General features: G+C 44.4%; 1 protein-coding gene across 1 annotated transcript; it reads left to right on the forward strand.

The window, feature by feature from the left end:
* Positions 1–283: 283 nt before the first annotated feature.
* Positions 284–26,084, forward strand: LOC144124089 (phospholipid-transporting ATPase ABCA3-like). Its single transcript, XM_077656755.1, has 10 exons — positions 284–528; positions 6,531–6,752; positions 7,115–7,542; positions 10,066–10,191; positions 11,275–11,520; positions 14,624–15,096; positions 16,501–16,688; positions 17,871–18,044; positions 23,336–23,552; positions 25,884–26,084. The coding sequence occupies exons 1-10, from the start codon at positions 284–286 to the stop codon at positions 26,082–26,084; spliced, it is 2,520 nt and encodes an 839-aa protein (XP_077512881.1).
* Positions 26,085–26,837: the final 753 nt, after the last annotated feature.

Consider the following 26,837-nt stretch of genomic DNA (forward strand, 5'->3'; position numbering starts at 1 on the left):
CACCACCACAAGCAATCATAGAGCCGTGCGCTGAAATCCCCTGTTTTTGTGGATGTGATGTGTGCAACGTGGGCGAACGTTCAAAGCAGCAGCTAGGTAACTTATCTCAGAAGTCATGGCTTCAAGGAAGCCTCTCAGCCTTCGTGTATTAACCACAACTAAAATTCTTATCGTGCTGGTTTTTGCAGTTTTTGGTGTATTATGAATAGAGATTGTGTTGATTAATTACTAAAATACTTTTACATCTTTCTTGCATTATGTGTCCGTCCATTTATGTCATTACATGGCTGTTTGCAATGCACGGCTTCGTATTTCAGATGGCACCATCAAGGCTGCATGCGCACCGGTGGCGAGGAGCCCTTTCCCCGAGGAGCAGTTCGCCACTCTTTTGGCCAAGCGCTTCTCTTGCCTGTACCGGTCGAAGTTCGTGCTCGTCGCTGGTTGGCTGGTACCCATCCTCGTATTCTCCTTTGGAATCTGCATAGCATCCGCCAAACTTTTCACAGCAAGAGACATGCGTCACCGCAAGTGAGTTGCACGCTTCTCTACACTCTGTACAGTCATGGACAAACACCTAGCTGGATGCGGATTAGCGAGGAATAAAATTTCGACGTAGTCCCGCCAATCAGCCACCTTGTATTTTTTTTATAGAAGTGAGCAAGCATGTCCATTCAGGCTTCAATATTTTTTACTGACCTGCTTCGCTCGACTTCACAGAACTAATTTTTTTTCCTGTGAATTTGTAACCCGCAAACTTTCGTTCATCACTGTGGAGCCTTTTATATTATAAGCGCATAGAGCGGCACAAGAAATACATAAGGAACCAGCTCATCAGTATGAAAGCGATGAGAGCATACCATCACTTGAGAAAATAGTTGAAAAGCTTACTTCCCGGTGCTAATGACGAGCTTTCCTGCGAAAGAATTATACGTTGAATTCGCTTTTCGCTAGAACAGTTCGCTAGAAGTGCAATGGTAGTTAGACAGTATAAAGCGATGTGCGATTCTGCGCACTTTTTAGTTCAGCGATGTGTGAAACGGCGCTGGGTCCCAGGCAGAAGATACATATTCCAGTTTTGGAGGAAGCAAAGTTTTGACCAGGAGAAGTTTTATTAGTGCGCTAGGACAACGTGAAAAGTTTATTTAAGGTAGCCAAGCCTATGGATAGCATTATCAATTACGTGATAGACATGCAGTTTCCATCACAAGTTAGTAGTTACGTTAACACCTAAATATTCTAGGAAGAGAGATTCAAAAGGACCATTGTTGACGTACTACGTAGGAGCTGTTGAGCTGACGCGGGTTAGGAGCGGTTGTGCTGACGCGGGTAACACGAATATTCATACACTTGTTAATGGTGAGCCTCGTATTCTAATGTTGACACAATTAGGAGATGCTGTTATATTAGTTTGCAAGATAGAGACACCACATCCGTTGTTTGTTTTACGATAGATAACACTCATCGGCATAGAGACAAATTGATGAACTAAGGTTTATATATATGAGGATACACTGGGGTCCCGAGACTGAACCTTGAGGAACACCGGAATGAACTGGGGAAAAATAAGAGTCAGTATTATTTGAGGTTGCGAATGAGTGCTGCCACGAAAGCACGTTACCATCACAGTTTAATCTTCTCACTTTAATTACAAGTAGTTCATGCAAAGCTTAATCAAAAGCTTTAGAAAATTCAGGGAATATGCAGTCTGCCAGTGACCCATCATCAAAAATGTAATAGAGGTCATGAGTGAAACATAAAAACTGAGTCTCAAAGGAGAATATTTTGTAGCAAGAGCTACACTACGTCAGCTCTTCGAGCCTTCAGCGTGGCACCCTTTAAAGGGACACTGAGGAGAAATTGAAGTTGGCTTGTATCGATAGAATACCAGCTCCTGATCACAAAAACGCCGCTCTTACTGATAACAAAGCTCTTGTAAGGTAGAAAATAGCAAGAACCAAAATACAGGTATCGCCGCCACAGGCCAAACTCGCAAGTACAAGCGTGGTGACGTCGTAGGACAAGAGACGCCACCTTGGAGGAATGTTCCTTCCTACATGTTCGCGAATCTCTGAGGCTGCCCAAGGAAGATTGCGCGGTTCAATATTGAAGTAAGTGTTGTTTTAAAACCGATAGTGCACTTTTATCACACAAAGAAGGCAGACAAAAGGTAACCTGAATGTTGGAAGCAAAGAAAACCGATGCTTGGCGGCACCTCAGGCGGCCAGGAGAGTTTCGATTTTTTAAAGCGCTTCGCGTATATGAGCTTTGCGTGCCCCGTGGTTTTGTTTTTGACGCGCCTCGATTTACAAGCGCCGAACAGCAGAGGAACTCCAAGTGCCGCTTCAAGTACAAGTTAACCTTTGAAGGAGCCTGTTAAGGCTTGCCAGATGATCGCCACGGCCGATGAAAAACTATGATGGCACGATGGTCGGTGATCGTACAAGGCAGCACTTGTGTCTTCGCACGCTCGCCCGGCGAAACATTCCCGGCTGTGCCGGTCAACTTCAAACTAAGTAACGGAAATCGTTTATTAGGGTCGGGAGACAAGGTACAACGCAGTTCAGAAAAATTGCTGATGGCCTAGCTCTGTTAGGCCAAGATATACGTAGCGAAAGCGCGGAGATTTCTGCATCGGAAAAGTGCATTCTCTAGATGCGCCTTTATTGACAACTGCTGCTTGAGCCGTCGTGGCGGAGCGGTAGCGTCTCCGCCTCCAACGCCAAAGGCCCTGGTTCGATTCCGCACCTCGACACATGATTTATTTTTATTCAGTGAGTGGGCGGGGGGTTTCAGTAGCTCCCATAGATACGTTGGTTAGCAGCGAATACGTTGGTTAGCGGTTAAGCGCAGGCTCTGTTACGACGCGTTTATGCTCCCGCGTAACGCGTGCGCGCGCTGCACGGCGCCGTCACGTCGGCCAAAGCGAGACCCTCTATACTGCGCTTGACCGCCGCCGCGTTCGGCGGCTTCGGCGCACTCTGACCGCACTGGCGGGGAGACTTGGAGCATGTCTCTATTTCGCGCCGAGTGCGCCAGCCGGCCCGGCCAGACTGATTCGGCTCCGCGGCGAGGTGCGCGTTGAGACGTAATTCAATAACTTCGGCAGTTGGGCGGAGCTGTTCTTTTCGAGCTCTCGGCTAATTTGATCGATTGACGGTACACATCTGAAGGTACATGCAAGTGGGCGAGAGAGCCCGATCCAGTGGACCCGTTGGATCTAGCGGAAGACGTTGAAGCGTCGTGCGTTGGCTTTAGTTTCAAGGCGCCCACTTTAAACGCGACCGCCCTTGAGCAGCTATTCGTTTTTTGTGGCAATAAAATAAATAAATAACTTGGCCCTTGCAACCGTGGGAGACCTCGACGCCGCCTGCTGCCCCGTGCAACCGCGCCGTTCAAGGAATCCCAATCCGTTGGTCCCAAAGCACCGGCCAGCCTACGATGGGCGCAATGCGCCGATCTTGTCCTGGCGCCTCGCGACTCCCCGCACTGGGATTATGATATTTAGTCTGCAACGGCTGCTCACTGAGGAAGGGGGAAACGACCCGCCGGCGCCTAACCGAGCCGTGCTCCCTCAAAAGCATCGCACGCTCTGTGGGGCTGAGGTCGCTGAAATGCATGCCGGAGATTTTGCGAGAACCACGTCGTCGGGCTCGGGAACGGGATCCATCGCAACTCTGGCAAGACGCCGGTGCAAACGTAAATAGAGGGACGGTAGCGACCCCCGATAGATGCCTTCAACTTGCGGGGGCGGTAGCTTTCATTTCGGCAGCTGCTAGACCGCACCGCTAGCTACCAGAAATCACGGAGTCTCCGTTTACGTCACGTTTCACGTCACTCCGTCCTGTGACGTCATAAGAGTTTTCCGTGACGTCATAAGAGTTCTTGAGTTTGAATCGGAGCGGCGGGAAAAACGTTTTCAACTTCGGATCCAAATTTCTTTGAAATAAATGTATCTTTCGCTGCCGGACAAGCGGCAACAAAGCCATTAAATGCCGAACTATCAAATTTTGCTAACGAAAAAAATTTTATAGGGTTCTCCTCAGTGTCCCTTTAAGCTCCGTGGCGACGCCGTGGCCTTCAGCCGGTGGTCACGTGGTACGGAGCAGCTGCTGCTGCCAGCGGCGCGGCGTGCCGGTGAAACCGACCTGCAACAGCTGTGCGCATGCCCCGTGTCGACTAGGGGGAAAGGGAGTGGAAAGGGGATAGGTGTCGCAGCTGTATAAGTAGGCGGCTCGGCGGAGCTGCCGGCGGGGCACCGATAGAGAGCGGAGGAGAGTAGGAGGAGAGGAGCGTTGCCAGGCAGATGTAGTTCTCGCATCACTCCAGGTTTAACCAGAGCTTAACCACAGCCAATTTTTTATCTCGGAAAATACGCTCAAAATTACTGAAGAAAGATTTAGCTTCAAAAAAATTTTCTAGATTAAGATTAAGTTAGGCTAGTTGGTAATGGCTTATAATAATTGGTTTTTGGGGAAAGGAAATGGCGCAGTATCTGTCTCATATATCGTTGGACACCTGAACCGCGCCGTAAGGGAAGGGAAAGGAGGGAGTGAAAGAAGAAAGGAAGAAAGGGGTGCCGTAGTGGAGGGCTCCGGAATAATTTCGACCACCTGGGGATCTTTAACGTGCACTGACATCGCACAGCACACGGGCAACTTGGCGTTTTTTCTCCATAAAAACGCAGCCGCCGCGGTCGGGTTCGAACCCGGGAACTCCAGATCAGTAGCCGAGCGCCCTAACCACTGAGCCACCGCGGCGGGTTGGTAATGGCTTACTGAATTCATTTTCTAAGCGGTTTTTACAATCACAGACACTAAATTTAAGACAACACAATGAACACCCGCTACTGTCCCTTCGGCAGAGGGTAGCGGGAGTCCATTGAGTTGTGTTAGGTTTACTGCCTGTGCTTAACAAAAACAGCTGAGAAAACTGAGCAATATATGTTAGCAAATTACGTGCCTTTGGCAAGCATAAGCGAAAAATATGCTAATATTTGCATTCTGTAACAAACTTTATAGGCTGTGCATTACTGCTAATATACTGGGTGCTTAGCTTATTCGATACAGACTTTTATTTTAGAAGCAGTGAAATATACGCCTCGCTGGCCTCTAAGGGGATTTTACGGCCAGGCGTATATTTTTTCACTTGGTAGAGTGGTAATAAAGAAGAATGGATAACTAAAACTACCAAATAAACTTTTTATATTGTGGGTTAGAAATTTTAACGAGAATATCTTCGACGGAATAAGATTTGCGATAAGATTTCCCGGGCCAGTTGCTTCTACTGATGAAGGGTGTAACTGCGCGAAAGGGTTAGAACAACTTGAAGTTACGAGGACGGATGTCTGCCAAGTTGGTTTGGGTTTTGAAACAAAAATTGGAAAGACCAATTCTCACCAACCAATAATATATTTTCAGCCCTATGTTTCGAGACCAACTTTATCCCTTCTTCAGTGCTGATTGAAATGAGAGCCAGCAGCAGGGAGCGTCTTTTGTTTTCTCTTTGTTAACATCTGGAGAAATGCATTAAGGTACTTCAAAACGTGAGTAGGACTCCGGGACTGCTCCCCTCTACTTATGTTAATAGACTTCGTCACGTGTTAACCAAAGGAAGGCCGCTCCCTGCTGCTGCTGGCTCGCATCTCAGTCATCCCCGACGAAAGGGTCCAGTTGGCCTCAAAACATTGGGTTGAAAATAAATGATTGGCTGGTGTCAGCATTTCTGAACTTTTATAGCTTAAAGCAATCATTATAGTGCGAATTTGAAGGCTGCCCACATCGACGGCGAGCTCAGTTTACTGATTGTTAGGATCGGCAGTTTCCTTCCACATAACCAACGTGAGACACATGCTTTTGAAAACTCGTTTGGATGACTTTCGTATGCGGCGCATTGATAAATATGCGATCAATGAATTGTTTATAGCAGGAAATATTTCAGCAGTTCATGCATTTTGAGACGTAGAGGATGTTGACTTCGTTTCCAAGACGGCAGTACTTGCACAGACACCATTTAATTAATATGATGCTTGGGAAAGTCAACTTAAGGAGGGTTTGAAGACATTTTATTCATTTCCGATATCTTGATTAGCGTAGCATATTTAGAATTTTTATAAAGTGGGCTCACTTCTGACATTTAGTAGTTTAAATTTCGCGATATAATCTTTAACCCATAAACTAACACCTAACAAGTTGATATGTAATTGCAGTTACTTAACCACTATACAATGACCGCCTTGCTATACAGTCTACCTGCCCAGATCACAGCTGAATATCTTTCACGACTTCTAAAAAACAATCTGCATTTAATTATATAGAAACAAGGTGTAGAAATTGTGAAGGAACCGACTGAAGATATTCAACGTGACTACGAGCTCATGATGTAATAGCAGTCATTGACTAGCATTGACTGAGCGTTTGTGCGTGGCCTTTGCTCTGCAGCCCAGCTTCACATTGACAGATTCATCTTTTGACAAATAGCTTCGCTTGCAGTCATCGCTGGTTTAGCGTTCCTTGGACATTTATTCTGCGCAGGAGCATCGATCTACGTGTCTCAGCCCAGTTTCCCGGCTCCACTGTATTCCTGCAAGCAGGACCCAGTCAATTCGCCGGGCGATTCGTGTCACTGCTGAGGCAGCAAGGTGCCAGAGTAACTGTCATGAAAGACGCCCACCACGAACTGCGTGCTATGGCTCAAGACAAATACGACCACTACAGCACGCAGATCGCCTTTGGCGGCGTCTTCAGCAGTAGCGAGTAAGCCGCGCTTCTCGTTTTATCCTCCTTATCCTACCCTCTCTTTGTTAATTTAGTGGTATGTCCTTCCTTGTTTAACCTACTGCCTTGCCGCGATGATAACCGTATATCACTAAGGCCCTCAAATCTATCTCACGAAAGGCCAGCAAGGGAGGGGTTGAGTTAGGCTAATGTATTAACCCAGTGAGGAATTTTCTAAAGGGGGGCTACTTTGATGAGGCCTTTTTCCTGCGAAGTTCAGCAATGTGTAGCTGACACGGAACCTCCACCTTCTCTTGTGTCGCTAGTAGTAATGTGCGGAAAAATTTTCCTTATTCACTAAAGTCCACAATAACTGTAAGCATGGCACACTGACTCTGCAGAATCGAGCTTTGGTACAGCCCGTACAGCCCGATCAGCAGAGCCGTGGGCCTAAACCTCATAACGACGACGCTCAACCAGGTGTACTCGGGCGACACCGGTGCTCGCATCCTCACCACACTACGCACCTACAACAAAAGCAGGCCACGCGAGACGTGGCCCACGGAATTCGTGCCTGAGCTGACGCGCAATCGGCTCTTCTGGTGCCTGGTGCCGACCGTGGCCTTCGGATTCCTGGCGGCCGCTTTCGCGCTGCAGCCAGCGTCGGAGAGGCTTAGCGGAGCGAGAACGTTGTTCCTCATGACGGGCGTCTCTCGTCAGCTAATGGTCTTCGCTGACCTGGCTTTTGATGTGTTTTTCTACGCGTGCCCTATGACTATTTGCCTGGCGCTATATATCTTGTTCTTCGAGCCCGGCTACACGACCACAGGTACGAGTGCGATCGTCACCAAGTTACCTGTCGTATATATGTGGCAAATTATGAAAATTCTGCTCGCTTCACGGGCAGAGCTCTACGCTTGAGGCATACTCTGTGGAAAGCATGCATCTCTGAGCTGGAAGGTGGCTTGCCAGCTTTCTCCCCGACGGTTCCTGCAATGTCATTTTCTGCTTTTCATTTATCAGATGAACGATTCGCCAAGCTATTCGTTTTATAGCCTGCTTTATTTTGGATGTCCTTTCCTGTCATTTATAAACACGTTAAGCACCTGTGATTAAAGGTAACTACAGTAATCAATGTAACACATTAAGTCAAGCGAACAAAAAATTGAAGACAGAAGCGCGGAACCGACCCAAGTCTAAGTATTATGATAGCTATAAGCTGCTGCTACCAGGAAATGTATTTGTGATTGAATTCAATTCAATTCAATTCTTTATTCACCAGAAAACTGGACGGTCTCCAGGGCTAAAAGTTGCTGCCTACAACTTGACTGGGGCCCTGGAGCCGTTTACAAAGCGGCAGCAGACATTGTTGGCAGAGTACGCTAACATCAATTACAAACACTGAATAGCAGAAGGCATAAGAAAATACAGACCTGCTGCAAGATTTATCACAACAATAGATTCTTATCAATTACAATTGAGAAAAGTGTACTCGTAGCTCTTTTGGGGATTTGAAGGCTACCTGTTTGTGTTGATTTAATAAGACCGGCAGATTGTGTTTTAATGATTGCAATTTGTACTGAGTGCGAAAGTATGGGACTAACAAGGGTTCGGAAATTCGAGTTAAAGAAGGAGTAGCTCTAGGTTGCAGCAATGCCATCGAACGAAGGAAACTTCGGCCGTCATGCTGAGAAAAATAGAAAGCATGTAGCAATCGGTGTTCATAGTGATAGTCAAAACTAATAATTTTGTATTTTGCAAAGAGATGTCTTGTCGTAGAGTGATGATCAATATTGGCTAAGTAGCGAAGGTACCTTTTTTGCAGAACTATTATCTTCTCAATATTTGCTCTTGTGGTGCTTGCCCACACCAAACTGCAGTAGCACATGTGCGGGGCAAATAATGCGTTGTTTTAATAAGTACTTAGTTTTAAGGGCAGTATTCCATAAAACTAAGGACTTGATGATTTTTATGCGCAGGGTACTGCTAAAGTTGCCGTAGATTTCTGCGGGGGGCCACGAGGCAATTTGTTGGGTTTTTTAGCGTGTCCGCTTTCTATATGCGGCTTAGTTATCACTAGAAGAATTCGGCACTTCTTACGAGGCAATAGGGCGCCCTTGATTTTATAATTTGGAATTAAATATAGGCCCTTACTTCCATATCGGAAGCCATTCAAATTTATACTCTGTGACAGATAGTTTTTTGGCAGTGAAGAGAAAGGCACAGGGGCGCAGCTTCTGTAACTCAACCGAAGACGGCCGCCTGACATGCTGTTCGCCGAGCGGTTGCTTCGCTCCGTAGATGGTGTAGGTGGCGCCATTTCTGGAATCTTCCCGGTTCCCTGCGTGCCTCCATGATTTTCTTGTAATGAAAAGGTGCTCTCTAACATCCAAAATTGCCGGGTATGTTAGAGATATGCCTTAAATACCGAGCATCACCGATACATTATGTTTTAAGATTGAACAGTTAACTTAGACTGGGGACTGTATTCCGCTGAGTAGAAAGAAGAGGCATCTTTCGGCTCTTGTGGCCTTGGCTGCATAGCCAAGAAGAGTCGCCGCGGAGTATATCTTGTATACTTTTGTTGTGAACGTAAAGGCAATGTTCCGAGTCCTGGATTTTATATGATTTAATTCAATTCATTTCCTCCTTCCTTTTCCCATAGCTATAACATTGTTGTATGTCAACTTATGCCTATAAGAGTGAAGCTTGAAGATGGGGCTCCCTGCACATGCTTAAAAAAATTTTGGAAACTTAATTGTTGTTATTTCGTCTTGTGCGCACGAGGACACGTTGCCAGTTTAATGCTGATCAGGAACTCCGGCGTTAACGAAAAACTGCGCTCCCTCCTCATCGGCTACATGGATCCCGAAGTTAGAGGTAGGGGCCACAGTGAAGAGCGCAATTTGTATTGCTCTTCAACACTATGCGAATACTTAACTTGTTTCTTTGCTTTGGATGACTTCCCTAGTTGCTTAGAAAAAACAAGGAACATTTACAGATAAGCTGAGCTTGTCAGAACTGCTACCTGTAGCCCTGAACTAGTCGAATTATCTTAGAAAGCGTTGCCGTTTCTCCAACCTTGGCACAAGTTAGCTTAAATGTGCGGTACATCGTAATGGAACTGTCATGTTGGATACAGACTCTCTGACGTTAGAGCTCGTATTCTTGCAGCCGACGGACGTTTATATATGCCGACACTCAGGCCATGGACCTTAATGATATTAAAAAGAACTTATTCCTTTCGTTTGTTTTGCCTTCTGTTTGTGTTGAAATATTAATAACCCGTGCACTAACTCAGGATTAAGCTTGGGTCACCGCAGGCGTTTTGCTGTGCTTCTTCTCTCACCAGGGGCCCTAGTGCTCACTATTGCCAGCTTTGCACCGGTAGCAGTCCTGTCGTCTTATGCCATCGCCGAATTCGCCAGCAGAGCCCAGTCCGCCTACGTCACGTGCCTAACAATCTTTGTAATTGGAGGTAAGCTTCTAGCGGTAAAGCGCTTCTCCGACGCTGCTGAAGTTAGCTCTTTGAGGACAGTCTAGGACCACGTTGTTTTGTTGTCAGGATTTAGATTTATGGCAATCCCTACTGCACAAATCACAGAAACAACGGCCCTGCACTGACTAACCTAGATTTATCGTTGCTTTCTGGATCCAAAGCAGGGCTCTCAAGCATGCGCCGCAGAAAGCCTTGACGTGTGGTCTGGATGGCCTAAGATTTCAACCTCTGTTCTGGCCAAGGCGTTCACTGTAATTCTGTACATAATATGTATCAAAGAAGCGCGTGGTGGCTCATTGCTTTGTACCGGTTGGGCCGGGGCCCCCGCCTCCGTAGATGTTCACAGCCTGAGTAGCCTTTCACGATCTTTTAACGCGGAGTCAATTGCAAGGAAAGAATTGCTTTCTAAAATCTTTAACGAGCACAGCCATCGGCTACAAAAGAAACGTACAAAACTTCCTCAGGTTTGAAACTCCTCGTCCTGTTTCCGGGCAAAGGCCCCGAGGCATTGTATTTCAAATGGCAATACCTTTAGGAAACCGTGCAGCACTCCTTTTGTAGCGGATTGCTGCGTTGAGGCAGATGTTAATTGCGAATACAAGCTGTACTTCGGTTTGTTGGTCCGTTCTGACGAGTGCAAAGCACATGACAAAGGAAATGACAAAGACAAACGAACAACACGCAAGGGACGGACAGGCACTGATTACCAAGTGAAATTAATGCCGGAAGGAAGCCATCTTGAACACAGAAACGCGCTCACACTTAACACACCGTAGCCAATAAAGAGACATAACGAGAGGTCTACGCATTTTGGTCGTATATGAAGAGTGAATTAATACTCCTTTAACCAAGAAATATATTTGTCTTCTGTAGGTACCTTCGTTCTTTCTAGTTATTTTGATTTCTGAAACCGCGTGGTGTTCAAGACACTAAGCTTTCGAATACACACATTCAAGCACACAGTCATTCTTGTTTACTTATTTTCTTATATATATTAAAAACAATCTTTCACTTAGATTGCATCGCATCTCTGTGTTCGTGTGCTCCTCCTCAATGCCACAGCTCCCACTCTCCACGTGGCATATGTCCTTCGGACCACCATGCTGCAGAAGAGCTTCCCACGGGTGGCGCTGTCCGCATTCCCTCCAGTCGCCCTCACCTCGGCCGTCCTGCGCGCGGTGAACCTGCAGGTTGAAGGCGAGGCTTGCATTAAGCTGCGCTCCACTCGAGTCGGGGCACGCACTGCCCTGCACTCGGCGTGTCCCAACGTCAGCGCCCTTGGGCCAGGATTCCAACACTGCTGCGAGAGTGCGTGTATAGTTGCCCATGTTGCGTGCAGTCCATAGTGAGCGCGCGCACCATGTCTTTGTACGAAGATAACCTTTTGATGCGCTTTGTACAAAACGTGGACATTGCAGTCACAGGTTTTCGCAGCGTTATGTTACCCATAACAACGATTTCTCTCTTGCGTAGATATCTAAAAACAATCGTATAGTAACTGCAGGACATGCTACATTATGTAGCGAATGCGGTAAAGAATATGTCACAGAGATGTGAGCTCTGCCGGAGGAAACATTTTTACTTCATTGCGAAATCACCACATTACCTATTCGACAAATGCCAGTTATTAACAGCAGGAAGTATAATCTTTCCCCACCACAATTTCTGCATATTCATAAATGCATATAAAGTGCCTTGTCCTAACTAACTTTCATGCTTCCCGAGAGTGGTCATCTTGCACTAAAGAATGTGCAATTGCATCTGCGAGTCAATAACTTTTTTCTGCGTCTATAAAAAAAAATTCAAGTGCAATAGAAAATGTGGCCAAAAGCCATTTTATAACACATCGGTGACCATCGCTTACGTTGACTCCAAAGACAAAAAGGCCAGAAATCATCCCAACGTGACTACTACGCTTCAGCCACCTTTTCACAACTGAGTGAAGACGAAGCCATGTCTTCAGGTGACGATGCTGCCACAATAGAAATCGGAAGGATGCGAAGTGAATGTGAACTTTCGCTAATATGTACTCCATCGACAAGGGAAGCCACATAGACCGCAGATTTTCGCTTCTATATTTTTTCAGAGCGCAGGATGCTGCAGGTACATTTCAGGTCTTCCAAAGGCACTTCTATCTTTTTCGGCTGGAGGGATTAGCCTTCTTGATGAAACAAGAAACAATTTCTGGGCCTTTTTCTCTTCGCAAGCATGACCATAATAACTAGCAATTTTATTCGAATCATTTGATTTAAAAACGGGATATTGTAGCGCAACACTTCAACGCACGAACACAAAAGGAGAGGGGCAGGTGCTAACTAGCACCTCTTTATTCGAAAGGAACCCGCGACATGTATATACTGTGAAAAACATATTTAAGCCATCCCACACGCGACATGTATATACTGTGAAAAACATATTTAAGCCATCACACACGAACCCGCCGCGGTGGCTCAGTGGTTAGGGCGCTCGACTACTGATCCGGAGTTCCCGGGTTCAAACCCGACCGCGGCGGGCTTCGTTTTTATGGAGGAAAAACGCTAAGGCGCCCGTGTGCTGTGCGATGTCAGTGCACGTTAAAGATCCCCAGGTGGTCGAAATTATTCCGGAGCCCTCCACTACGGCACCTCTTCTTCCTTTCTTCTTTCACTCCCTCCTTTATTCCTTCCCTTACGGCGCGGTTCAGGTGTCCAACGATATATGAGACAGATACTGCGCCATTTCCTTTCCCCCAAAAGCAATTATTATTATTATTATTATTATTATTATTATTATTATTATTATTATTATTATTATCACACACGTGCAACCAGAAACATTTATTCTTTGCAATAAGGGAGTAATTACTCATTGATATCCACCCAAGCGCAGCTACAGAGAACGGATACAGAGAAAAGCTATATAGCTTTCTCAGAAACCGCGTAGTTAAAGAAAAGCCCGTCCAGTTCCGGGGTTCAAGCCCGGAACCACCGCTTGGCCGGAGCAGTCGCTCTACCAACTGAGCTAACCGGGACGGCAAGCTTCGAATTTTTCTTTAACTACGAAGTTTCTGAGAAAGCTGCATAGCTTTCCTTTGTAGCCGTATAGCTCCGCCTTGGTGGGTGTCAATAAGTAATTACTCTCTTATTAAAAATTTGCAGCACCCTGGAAGATTCCCCTAAACATTTGACCAATTTTTTCTTTGCTTTTAAAACACACTGACAAAAGTTAACAGATATAATGATTATAGGTAAAAGCCATGACACATTGGCACGTGAACTGCTCGAAGCTTTCTTCATTCGAAAAAAGGTCGATCAGTGCATTAGCGTCACGTCAGAGTGTTTGAAAAGCAAAGAAATGTTTCTGGAGGCACGTGTGCGATGGTATTTGTTGCATGATAAGATGTTTTTCACAGTGTATATAAGTCGCGTGTTCTTTTCGGAAAAGGAGTTGCTATAATTAGCGCCTGTCCCGTCTCCTTTTGTGTTCGTGTGTTGAAGTATTGCGCTACAATATCCCGTTTTTAAATCACGAGGCAACTAGGCCCCAAACAAATGCTGTCGTATCATATGGTTCGCTGTTAGTCGTCATCATTATCGTCATTTATGTGCCCTGAGGGGCCCGTACACCGCCATGAATTCGTTGTAATCTAGTTTATTCAGCTGGCAGAGAGGGTACTGCGCATAAAATTGAACCGAATAAATAGAGCTGTTACATTATACTCGCCCTTATCACATATATCTGCGGCCACCAAGGCGGTTTGTGCACTTGTGGTTTCATATACCACTAGAAAATAAATAGCGAAAGGTGCAGATTGCAGAACAAGTTAGATTGCTGTCTCGAGCCCTGCATACTATGTTGATGAGCCAAAAAAAAATCTCCAAAGGAAAGAGCGAGCGGCTCCTGAAATGGTTAAAAACGGTGATCGACAAAGTGCATGCGAAGATCAGCGTGAAACAGGGCAATCAGCAGGCACACGTGGTTTTAGCCGGTATTTGTTTTTGTAAGCAGTACAGACAGTTCATTTTAATACGTTCTATATTAAGCCTTTTCTGAGCCGCACTTTGCTGTTAGAAGTGTGTCAGCTTATTCGTGATACTCATAACGTCTTGCATTGCCCTCGTTGTGAAACGCTGTCTCCACTATATTTGTCAAGATGCTTTCAGATTTTTCAGTGTCCTTATCTGCTGGCCACTACCGTATATAAGTTAGAGATACGATCGACAGATAAAATTTCCCATGCGGCAGTGGAGACTAGGCCCGCTGTTTTAATGGGCGTCGAAGTACTTCCTTAACCAAGAAGCACATTTCTTTTTTGTCTTTTCGTACAACTTATCTAGTTCGAATCAACACTCATTGCCATTCCTCACGCTTATGAATTCAAATGCGTGAATAATTTATCGAGGCCGAGTTAAGAGGCTTCTTTTGTGCGCAGTGCTTTCGGAGAACAGACTGGACAAATGGGACGTCCTTGGGCCGTTCAACCTGTCGAGGAAAAGCATTCTGACAGATCTGACGATTATGATGGCAGAAGGACTTATCCTTTTTGCCATTCTGTGCGCCTGCCCGCCAAAAATTCGTGAAGCGTTTCCTCGCAAGACAGGCGTCAGCGAAAGCCGCGAAATGGACGAAAGCGTTACTGCAGAGAAGGCTGCCGTAGAAACGGCATGCGCTGAAGCGAACTTCACTGAGTACGCTTTGGTCTTAAACAGTGTTTCAAGATTTTACGGAAACCTTGCCGCTGTGAAGGCTGTCAGTCTGGCCGTGCGGCCAGGAGAGTGCCTTGGTGTACTGGGAAGCAGCGGCTCCGGCAAGACCACCCTCCTCAGTATGATTGCCGGGATAACTCTCCCCAACTGCGGTGAATGCTACTCCACGGCAGGCAGCATGTCCCACGATCTACGCAAAGTAAGATTCAGCAAGATTCACTTTAAAGACGCGTGTGTGGGATAAACTTAAGAAAGGCCGCGCGTAAAAGAAGTTACGTTTATGTCAGTAGCCTCTTCAATCAAACACTGCAACAAGCTATATTCTGGAATTCTAAGCAGTGTGTGTTTCGTTGAGAAAGACCTTTTTGTCGTTTTTTTTTTATGGACATTTCTGCTGTGTAGCTATAAAGATAAAGGCACTGATTCCGCGTTTTGCCTTCAGGCAGTGATATCAGAACGTTGAAATCTTGATCAAAATCTCGCACATTTCAAACAGGGGCTGAAAACCTTACTCACTTATGGCAGCCCCCAAAAATACATTCATTTTATTCGATTCCTCCTGAACGGACGGAAACTATTGGCATTGTAGAATATCCCTTTATTATCGATTCGTCGCTTGAAACCTTGCGAAATATTTCTACAGAATAGATGTAGACACCTTGTATTACTTTAGAACATAGTTTTATTTTTGCCCATTCAATTCCTAAAAGCAACGCAATCGCCGACTCATCAGCAAATGCTGCATGGCGTTAGCCCACTCAGTAAGTGCGGTGTCTGTTTGTGTGTCTTCCTAATGTGAACGCGGATACTGCACTGCAGTTATGTCTGGCTTATCCCAATTTACCCGAAAAGTTGTTTTACTTAATTTGCCAGTATGCTATGCATTGATCAAGGCGCTGTCTTAACGCTTAGGAGCGAGATGAAAAAAATAGAAAAGAACTAAACAGGTCATATCATGCGGCTAACTGTGAAGCTGTTTATTGTCAGCACGATTTTCTCCACGCTAAACAGCTTAAGCCGTGAACATATAATTGAAAACATAAGCGCAGTAATAAAACGGGAACCTGGAGTGTGACCTGAACGTAAGCGTTGGTTGCTAGCGCTGATCTGCAGATATTTAAGGTGTGTGAGAACTCTTAAGGCATGTATTGGATGACCAAGTCATAGCATGCGCGCTACCTTTTCATCGACATGACCCCGCTTGCCCCCCCCCCCACCCACCCCTCACGCACACACGAAAAAGAAATACCACTCTGGTTTATTACAGATGCATCTACACATCCTGCATACTGTCCCTTTTCAGTGACGCTGACTAGAAAAGGGCCCAGAATGGAATGCATGCAACACCACAACAGCTCCACACCGTTCATCTCATTGCCCGCCTTTGAGCGGTCTTTGCATCGCAATAATTCAGTGTTAAGTTGGTATTTTCCTAGTGCATAGACACTGCACATTTTATGAATCGTGTTTTCTAGTATTTGATGAATTTGTAGTAGCCACTGTATAGTGTGTCAATATAATGTAGCAAATAAAAAATGCAGACGAAAGCGCCGTAGCCTGATTACAAGCACGTTTTTCCAGCTCTCTTCTCTTTTTCTTCCAGTGGCAACCTTATATCGGTACCTGCCCTCAGAGTGGAGGACTTTTAGAGGCGATGACTGCCAGAAGCTTCCTGACAGTCATTGGACGACTTCGTGATATTCCCGAGCAGCAAATCGGCGACGCGGTGGACGTCATGCTGCAACTCTGTGACTTGCAGAAGCCGGCTGACCAGCCGTGCCACACCTACACGTGAGTAAGGCAACACATTTTACATATGGTCGCCATCTCCACGTCGTTTCTTGTCTCCAACCTTTTCCACGTACTTATGTACGCTGGCGGCGAGCACAAAATTATGACGTTTTCTCAAGCCTTATAAATCAACGCATACCTATGCGCCAAACGAAACCGCTTGTAAATTACATCCCAGGCTTGCGTCTTCTCGATCTGTTATTATTCTGGCTATATTTTCAATCTTTTCTAGGTTCTGTGAGATGATATAAAAGATAGCACTGAGGCTATCATAGAATCCAATAACTTGAGATTATGACAAGCACTAAATTCTTCGCGAAGGGCTGGCTAAAGCGTAGTTTTCAAGCTTGTTTCTTACGGAAGTAGGGCGCAGAGTGAATCATTGGCGTGCTGTTTGCATATAATAATTTAGAAGGGCATAGACACGAATTTAAACGTAAACAAAAAATAAAATTGTTTCCTCAGGCCACACAGCAGCTTCAAAACAAGGCCTAAAATTGACATAATTTACGTGTAATCTGAGCAGAACGGAGATCGTGACGTCTCTATGTTCGTCTGCCAATAAGCCAATAAACGGGCGCTCGAAATTTGACATACTGTATACTTATTGAAGCAGGGCAGAATGGTGGGCCTGTTGGTATGGCATGTTAAAGAAGAAAATACTAGCCAAAAAACGACGAACACCTTGTTCTGTGTTGTTCTCTCCTGGTGTGTTCGTCTTTTTTTAGCTGGTATCTTCTTCTTTAACATATATACTTATTGGCGCGTGATAAAGGTGCGAACAGACGAGTTTCTCGTCACCTTAGTAGCTTCCGAGCCCGTTTGATCTTTCTCGCTGTAGCAGACTCAGTGTGATGCGTCCCGGTGGATCCGCGCGCTGGAGTTTACAAACATCGAAACTGAATGTATTAAACTTCGCGTAATAAAAGACACCGCGTTCCAATTTTCAAGTTTATTTTCATTATTATTGGGGTTCAGAGCGCTTTGAAGGCCAAGCCACATGCATACAAAATTTTTTTCCATACACCTTTAAGCTCGTGAAGCATGCAGATTCTGTACGGACCGTGTAGTTCATAAACCTTAATAAATATGAGAAATATTTATTCTCTGTGCACGTTGGAGTTTCAGATAAAAAACATATCTGCGTCATTTGGCTGCTATTTCACGACATGTCTTTTGCAGGTACGCCGACAAGCGCAAGTTGTCAATCGCTGCTGCTCTGATTACTATGCCTCCCATTGTTCTGCTTGATGAACCGTTCAATGGAGTGGACATAACAACCAAGGAAATTATCACCCATGTTCTAAGACGGGTCAGGTCATTCGCGGGTGTCGCAGTGTTACTCGCTACCCACAGGTAAGTGAGGGAGGTACGATTGTGTCTGAGATATAGAGTGTACCCAAGGATCCTCTTTTCAAAACCTTCTGCACAAGTTTTCATTAGCCAAGCTTTTTTGAGCCGCACCGTGCAAAAGTGCGCTTAACACGAGATCCGCAAGTCCTGGCTGGTGCCACCAATATTTAGTTTTATGTTTTAGTGAGCGGGTGGTTTCAAACTCGGCAGGTTTTAGTTAGATAACTTTTCGGAGAAAGAAGGATGATCGCCATTTTTTATTACGTTATTTATTCCCTCAGTATATAAGGGGAGTTGGAAAGGCAGAGAGAGAAAGAAAAGTGAGGCGGGGTGTTAAATAAAGGAGAATAGGTGGGCCGATTTAATGAAGGCGAGGAGAGCGCGGTAATGTGGCCTCTGCATCCAAGCAAAAATAGGAGACGAGGAAATTAACTGCATGTTGCGTCAACAGTAGCTGGGGCTGCCTCCAACTCAACGCAGGAGTGGGCACGTATGTACTCCGCAACGAGGGTTAGTGATCGATCAGCCAAAGGGAACCGTCGCACAAAGCACAACGGGAGATGAGTTTTGCATGGCAGCTTTTCGGGCTTTTCTTGCGATATCCCCTAATTAGGTCTTAGCGGTGACAGGACCTTGAAAATATTCTCCACGGTGCTCAAAAATGTTAGTGCCGAACTTTTTTTGTATATATTCTTTGTTTCGGTTCGAATTTGCTATGACATCAGGAGCCAGCCCCCAGAACCTCCACAAGTTACGTGGGCTCACAAGACTCTAATGCAAACACTACTCTGTAGTGTGCTGCGATAAGAAGGGACGTGTATGCTCCAGACCACGGAAGAACGATATAAACTCTTCTCTGAGTACGCAGTTTCGCCTGCTGGTCCCTTATTTTACAGTTTGCGGGAACAAAAGTGGAACTACCGGCGAAAAAGAGCACTGTAATAAATTAAAGAACACACTATGGTGCATAGCTTCTCCAGCTATGTAGGTCTCAACCACAAGGACATTTTTGCACACACACACACACACACACACACACACACACACACACACACACACACACACACACACACACACACACACACACACACACACACACACACACACACACACACACACACACACACACACACACACACACACACACACACACACACACACACACGCACACGCACACGCACACGCACACGCACACGCACACACACACACACACACACACACACACACACACACACACACACACACACACACACACACACACACACACACACACACACACACACACACACACACACGCGCGCGCGCTTTTTTAATAGGTTCGAGCAGCATCCATGCAGTCACAACTGAGGTTTGCTGCTTATTAATAAAGCACTAATTGGCTATTGTCAAAAGAGCGCAGTGGCTGTCTCATTACCAGTGGAGAGCTGGACAGCGCTGCGCAGGAAACAGTTAAGAAGGGAGAGAATGAAGCCAGAAAATGAGGTTTCGTAGTAAAGTGCTCCGGGTTAATTTCTACCACATCCGGATCTTTAACGCGAGCTGTGAATGCACAAAACACACGCGTCTTTAGCGTTTCGGCTGCCTATTCCTCACCTGTCCCTTCTATTTCCGCTGCCGTAGCTAAAGTGCTTAGGGTGGTAGACAGCAGTTGCCACGTATGGCACCAATCTGTCATTAATTTTTATTGTGTTCGTATTTAGGTTGTATCGTAAAAAAATTTTACTTCTCTGTCCCGAAATGCTGTGATTGTAGTAGAGAGGTCACGTGACCCTGTGACATAATCGCAACCAGGCCACAATGGCACATGGCCGCCTGACCACTGCGGCGCTGCGCGTGGGCCTTACGGGAGGAGGGTAAGGCAGTCTGCCTCTCACAAGCCTCACCCGTGGCTGTTAAAACAACCACCTGCCGGGGCAGTGGCATGTCATTCAATCACTGCACCACTCCCCCGGTAGTGGTTTGAGGGCTGCCGACGATATATGAGTGTGATTGAGAGGGTCATGAGATCATACCAAAATGCAACCGTGGACCATTCACAGGGTACCACTAAATTTGAAAATCTGAGGACTTCCTAGGTTTGAATGTTCGCCGTTCCCCCAAAATTCGAATGGACTCCTAAAATTTTGGCAATAGGTCAAGCGCAGAAAGTGTATTAATGTGGGTAAGGGCGGATTAGTGGGTGCATTAAGGTGGATTAATGGGGCGGATTAGTATAATTTCATGGCAATTGACTTATTTATTACTAATATTCTTGATAATAATATACTTAGTGGTACTATAACAGCAGCAATTAGTGATCATTTACCTATATTTCTGGTTGCCGATCAGAAACTTATACCCGCAAAAAATTGCATGCAAAGTTTTATCATTCAGGATGTTACAGAAAATACACTTCAGCTGTTTCGAAACGAAATAGCTATCACACGCTGGCATGACTTGCAATGTTACTCTTCGCCCAATGACGCATATGACCATTTTATTTCACTGTTTTCTTCCATATACAAGAAGCATTTTCCATATAAAGTAGTAAAGAAACCCAAACGTGCACGAAAGCCCTGGATGACTAATAAATTACTAAAAATGATAAAAGTTAAAACAAGGATGTATCACAATTTTCTCGAGAATCGTGACCCTGAATTTCTAGAAGATTTTAGAAAATACCGGAACTTGTTAAATAAGTGTTTGAAGCGTGCAAAACGCGACTATTATGCACATCTATTTGACGGAATTACGGATTCTAGACAAGCATGGAAGAAACTGAGTTCAATTCTACCTTCCAGGAATCAGACAAGAACTTTGGAATTAAAAATAGATGGCCAACAGTACGAGGAAAAAGCACTAGCAGAAAAATTCAATGATTATTTTCTCTCATTAGTCGAGAGTACTTACAACACCGACGCCCAGCGATATCTATCTGCCCCATTAGAACATTCCGTTTTTTTGAATCCTACTGACAAGTGTGAAGTCCTGAATTTATTCCATGCTTTGAAGAGAAGCAAATGCGAGGATATAGATGGAATAAAAATGCAGCTGGTTAGCTTTGTCATTGACCTTATTGCCCCTTACCTAACCCATATTTACAACCTAGTTTTGTATACCGGTGTATTTCCAGAGAAACTTGACTGCTAAAGTGACAGTAGTGTACAAAAGTGGAGAAATAGATAACTTAAGGAATTATAGGCCAATATCAATATTACCAATGTTTTCAAAACCACTCGAGAAAATCATCTTTATAAGACTCACTGGTTTCTTTGATGCTAACTCTGTTCTTACATCATCGCAATATGGCTTCCGGACAGGTAGATCTACTGAGACAGCTCTACTTCACCAAAAAGAATTAATTTTAGATAATATTGAAAGAAAGCTACTAACACTAGGACTATTTGTGGATTTCTCCAAGGCTTTTGACAGAATCAATCATAATATCCTACTAGACAAACTGTCTTGCTATGGTGTTCGTGGTATTTCTTTTAATTTGGTTCAAAGTTACTTGACAAATCGACATCAAGCAATATGTATAGGAAATGAAATGTCCTCATTACAAAAAAATAAGCATGGCGTACCTCAGGGGAGTATTCTCGGCCCACTGTTTTTCAATGCTTACATCAATGACCTTGTATCTCTAGATAGCACCATAAATTATGTTATATACGCCGACGACACCAGTACATTTTTTACAGGAAGCAATGCAAATGACCTTGTCAAATCCGCCAGCCTATTCTTGGACAAACTATGTAAATGGTCAAGCGCTAATAACCTAAAAATAAACTGTTCCAAAACAAAAGCAGTTCTCTTTCAAGCTAAACAAACAAATGTTCGCATTAATCCACTGAAGTTCGATAATACTGAAATAGAATTTTCTTCATCAGCAAAATCCCTGGGTGTCGTTTTTGATGAAAACATGCTATGGGATTTTCACGCCGAAAACATACAAACTAAACTGTGCAAAGCATTAGGTATAATGAGAAAAGTACATTTTTTACCCGTCCCCCAAAAACTAATGCTTTATAACACGCTTTTTGCACCTCATCTATTATATTGTCATCTTGTTTGGGGTACTGGCACCAGGAAATCCCTAAATAGATTGGTTACATTACAAAAAAATGCAGTTATAGCCATTTCAAACTCTCCATATAATGCCCACACTTCCGACCTATTCCTTAAATACAAGATTACTAAAATTTCCACGCTTTATGAGCGCCAGTTGCTGGCATCTTTGAAATCTGAAATCCATAAAAATATAACAACATTACGAGCCGTTGCAAACTTGCAGATTAACATATCATCTCGCTCCACCCGCCACCATGAACATTGGCACGTTCCGCGATCACGTACTAACTACGGTCTCCAGATGCTTCGAAACAGGCTGCCTAGTACACTTAACAAATATAAGCTAACGGAAGAGCAGCTGCGGATTCTAACCAAGAAAAAATTATTCGATATTATTAACTAACCTGTACTGTTAGATTTGAATGTATTTTTTAACTTTTGCACTCATTCACTGTTTTTGCACTTATCTTGTTCGTATATTTTTTTCCATTTGTTCCTTGTTATTCTTCCCATCATATATATTTTATGTCCTTCTAAACTGTCGTGCTTGCTGCAATGTGGTTCGGGGAGACGGGGCCAGTCAAGCTGCCCTTGACGCAGCTTTTATCCCGTCACCCTCGCCACACATCGTACATGCCCTGTACTTGTTGTGGGAAATAAACTGAAACTGAAACTGAAACTGATAATCTAATAAAATATAGCGGAAAATTCTAGAAGGTGAAGACTCAGGCATACCATATAAGGACAATGGAATTGGTTCCACCCTGAATTTTAGAGCCAACATTGCAAACACTCATTGTAGACGCCACAACAGGGGGCTATGCCCCAAGTTTTTGTTAATTTTTAATTTTCTTTTTTGGTAGAACCACTGGCCCTGCTTCTACTCCATTGAGATGAACCTGCCGGTTGAACCTGCGTCCTCGGGCTGAGCTAGGGACTGCTCTAACCACTGAACGACCGCTGCGTGCGGCTTTTTCCAAATTTGTGTTGAATTTATTTTTAATGCCTGCAATAATGTAATCGTGCTGCGATTTAAAAACGTGAATAAATGTGAAGGTCTTAATACACATTACAGAGGTGTTAAACACTTCATCTGAGTCAATGTGATGTGGAAACGTGCCTCTCGATGATAACACTTTCGGACTGCTTTCTTGTGAGCCAGTTCAGTAGGTCTATCTCTGCAGAAGCACTAATCAAGGCGAGGTGTTTTTTTTTTATTTTCTCCACGGTGATGTCCCCTCAAGCATGGACGACTGTGAGCTGACGTGCAACCGTGTAGCCGTCTTGTCGAAAGGCGAAATAATTTGTATCGGTAACCTGTCGGAGCTGAAGAGAAAATTCTCCAAAGGATACACATTCCAATTTGTTCTACATCGAGTATCGGCTTCAGACGCTCTGTGCTTCAAAAACAACGTTGAATCCATCTTCCCCGACATAAAACTTTGTGGTAACGTTTCGAAGGTAAGAACCCCTTTCTAAATGCTAGTTTTTTCTTCTGCAGACATTACCATAGAAATGTTATGCCGAAGATGCAAACATGCGAATTATTACCACCGGTACTCCGTATAATACGTATCGGAGGCGCCGCGTTTCAACTATGTGCACTTCACTAAAGTATTTGAAGCAGTGTGATACTAACAGGCAAGTAGTTGTTTTCTAGGCTATGAAAATAACCTAATGATCATTTAAAATGCGCGTCATTATTTCTCATAGGGGAAAAGAAATTGCAGCACTCATACCGAACTCGCAACCTTTCGATAGCAACGCGTTTATTATCACATTGGAAGACTGATCGCGGTTGCAGTGAATTTCCTATATTTTAGATTATAATACTGTACAGCATACAACTAAAATTATTATTACTGCTCAGTGATCATTCTGCTAGACCTGGCCACGTCATTGGTCAACTTATTCGCATATTTTTCACAAGTTTATCAAATGAAGAGTTTTCTTAGACGGCGTAAAATACCCGCAGATGTATTAACATACGAATCTATGGAACTGCGAAATAAGGTGAGCGATCTGCTGTAAAAATACTATATGGCAATAAGCGCACAACCACGCTGTTTGAGCATGGAATGCATTTAGCTCACATTCACTGCAAACTAAGGCGAGCATCTTCCAGGGACCGCAGGAAACCTGAAACCGAACATGTAGCAGGACTTTTCCGAGATGTGAATTTTTCCGTCCGGATAGACAGCGGAAGAAAAAATTCCCAATAATATTGACCCCGAGCGAGAGTCGCGTCAGCGTATGCGCTAACAGAGCCGCTTCGCTCCGCGATGCCTCGGACCACTCTGTCATCGCCGCAGCTGCTCACTTTAAGTATTCGTCCTGGTAGCCTCTAGCAGTATGTGTTATTGGCGCACATCATAACAAGCTTCAAAATCATGTTTGATGAAGAAAATGACGTAAATTATGATGGCATTCCAGAGAACACAAGGATATGTGTGTTCTCTCCCACTCTCCCATGCAGGTGCTTTCCCGCGTAGGCCTAGACATAATCAAATCGCGTAACACTCCATAGACTGAAGTTTTTCCATCAATTAATTTATAATGCATTATAATTTATTCAACAGTTTTAACCGTCCCAAAGAAACACGTAACAAGCATGAATTTACGCCAAATGAATACTCCTGTGCAGACAACACATATATTTTTTCTTCTTCCCCCCCCCCCTCCCCCCGCCGTAATGGAATGGAACGCCCCAGATAAATCTATAACTTCGCAGAATTCCTTGGAAAAGTTCGATCTCGCAGCTCCAACAGCCCTGTCAATAAGCCATATTTGGTGACCATCCTCAGTCTGTATTGGTTTCATGTTGCTGCTAGCTCGATGTGTACCTGGTGTATGACTATGAAGGAATGCTTTCTGACGTGTTTGAACGCATGCATTGAAGACCAGATTTGACGACTATCTTCCGTCTTCTAATGTTTCGCACTCGAGTCCACGTATGAATGTTTTGATTTCTCGTCTTTTTAAAACTTTATTGCTGGCTTTTGTATTATTGTTGGTGGTATGCATCTTTCTCGCCTATAAATCCACTCCTGTAACAGTCTCAAGTGGGAACAGCAGAATGTTTGAAATAAATAAATAAAAATACGTCTTCTTTAGTTGGGGATGATCTTGTGTCTATTATTCTTGCAGATGAGAACGCGTAACGCGTTCAATAACGCGAGTCACTCTGATGGCTAGCTTCAGAGCCACTCCAGCACCTTATTTTGTAAATTGTTTCCATGGACGTAATACTTTCTCAAAATTCTGCAGCCACCTCGGTTAAGTTTAGCTTCCTCCAATTTTGTGTTCAGGACTTTGCGGGACGCTATGATGACATCTCCCTACATAGAAAGTTGATACCATAGACCGACTTAGGATCTTCGTATTCGTGGTGTTGCAAATAATTCTCATCTGACAACTTTCACCAATTCGTCAGCATGGGTAGCCACACACCTATCGTTTTCCGTCACCTAAGACCGCGGCGATTATACATCCTGTTCCGCCAGCTGTAAGCGTAGTGCGCATGGTGCCCTTGACTAGGACCAGACTAAGTGTAACAGAGATTTATAAGGTTCTATTTAAGTTATTTAAATTTCTTTACGACATTAGCAAAGCCAGAAAAACTGACATTATATCATGTGCTCTTTTTCCTTCATATCCAAGACAATTTTTGCCTTGCGCAGCAAGCGAAACCTTAACTCAGATCGCTTGAATCCGCGTTTACTAATCCGATGCTTTGGTGTATTTTGGTTTCTCTTAAGAGCGTAAAAGTGCGTCTTCATGTTCTTCTTCCAGAATACACTCGAGTACAACGCAGATCACAAGATTATTTGGTCCCATTGGTTTGAGAAGATGACTGTCCTCGAGAAAAACTATGTTCTCGAGCACATCTACATGTCGGACACTATATCGACACAAATGATAGTGGTCCTGGTTAAAACAAAAGAAGCATCTTTCATAATCGAAGATCTCAACGCGGGGCCAGCCATGTTGTAGTCATCACGAATGCAAGATATTATATGGCTTCATGAGTCAGCCTAAATAAATAACCACCGATTTCTCTTCGATTTGCGTGAAGGAAGTGTCGTCAACCAAATTTCGCCTGCGAAGCTACTAGTCATCTTATTCCCGCATCCTGTGCGGAAAAAATAAACGACTGTATTTGTGCACGACCTAGGCCATGTAAGATGCCGCTTGTCATTTCCTTTTAACGAACTGCCAAGACGGACATCAAGAAAGCCCGATAGATCAGTTTTCAATGGAAACAGCGGCATATTTTGATAAATAAACATTGAGAATCACGTACAAAACTCACAATGGTTTAATGTCACAACATCGAAGCGACATGATTATCAACGAGTGCAACCCATTTTAACGAACCTAACAGCCACACCTATTGCCTTCGTTGTATCCAATGTTAGTAGTAAGAATACTCTCTGCATTACAGCCTAAGATACCAAGTCCACCAAAAGTGGCGTTCATTGCTTGAAAACTGCATCATGCGCGTTGATTTTTTCAAAGCAGGCCGTACCACGACGCTTTCAAGGCTCTCCAGAGCGGTGACGTTCTCGTCGAGATCCTTCCTGCCAGAAATGTAGTTGAGAGTCGGAATAAGACTAATCATGGTTGAAGCGTCCACGGAAGCTCGTCGCAGCTCGGCCACGTTAATCTTAATCACATTCCTAACGATCGCGGATTGCTCGTCCTTTGCGTACAATGGCTTCGTCAGAGCACGGCTCTATGATGTTG

The sequence above is a fragment of the Amblyomma americanum genome, chromosome 3 (genome assembly GCF_052857255.1).
Source record: "Amblyomma americanum isolate KBUSLIRL-KWMA chromosome 3, ASM5285725v1, whole genome shotgun sequence".
Lineage (NCBI taxonomy): Eukaryota > Metazoa > Arthropoda > Arachnida > Ixodida > Ixodidae > Amblyomma > Amblyomma americanum.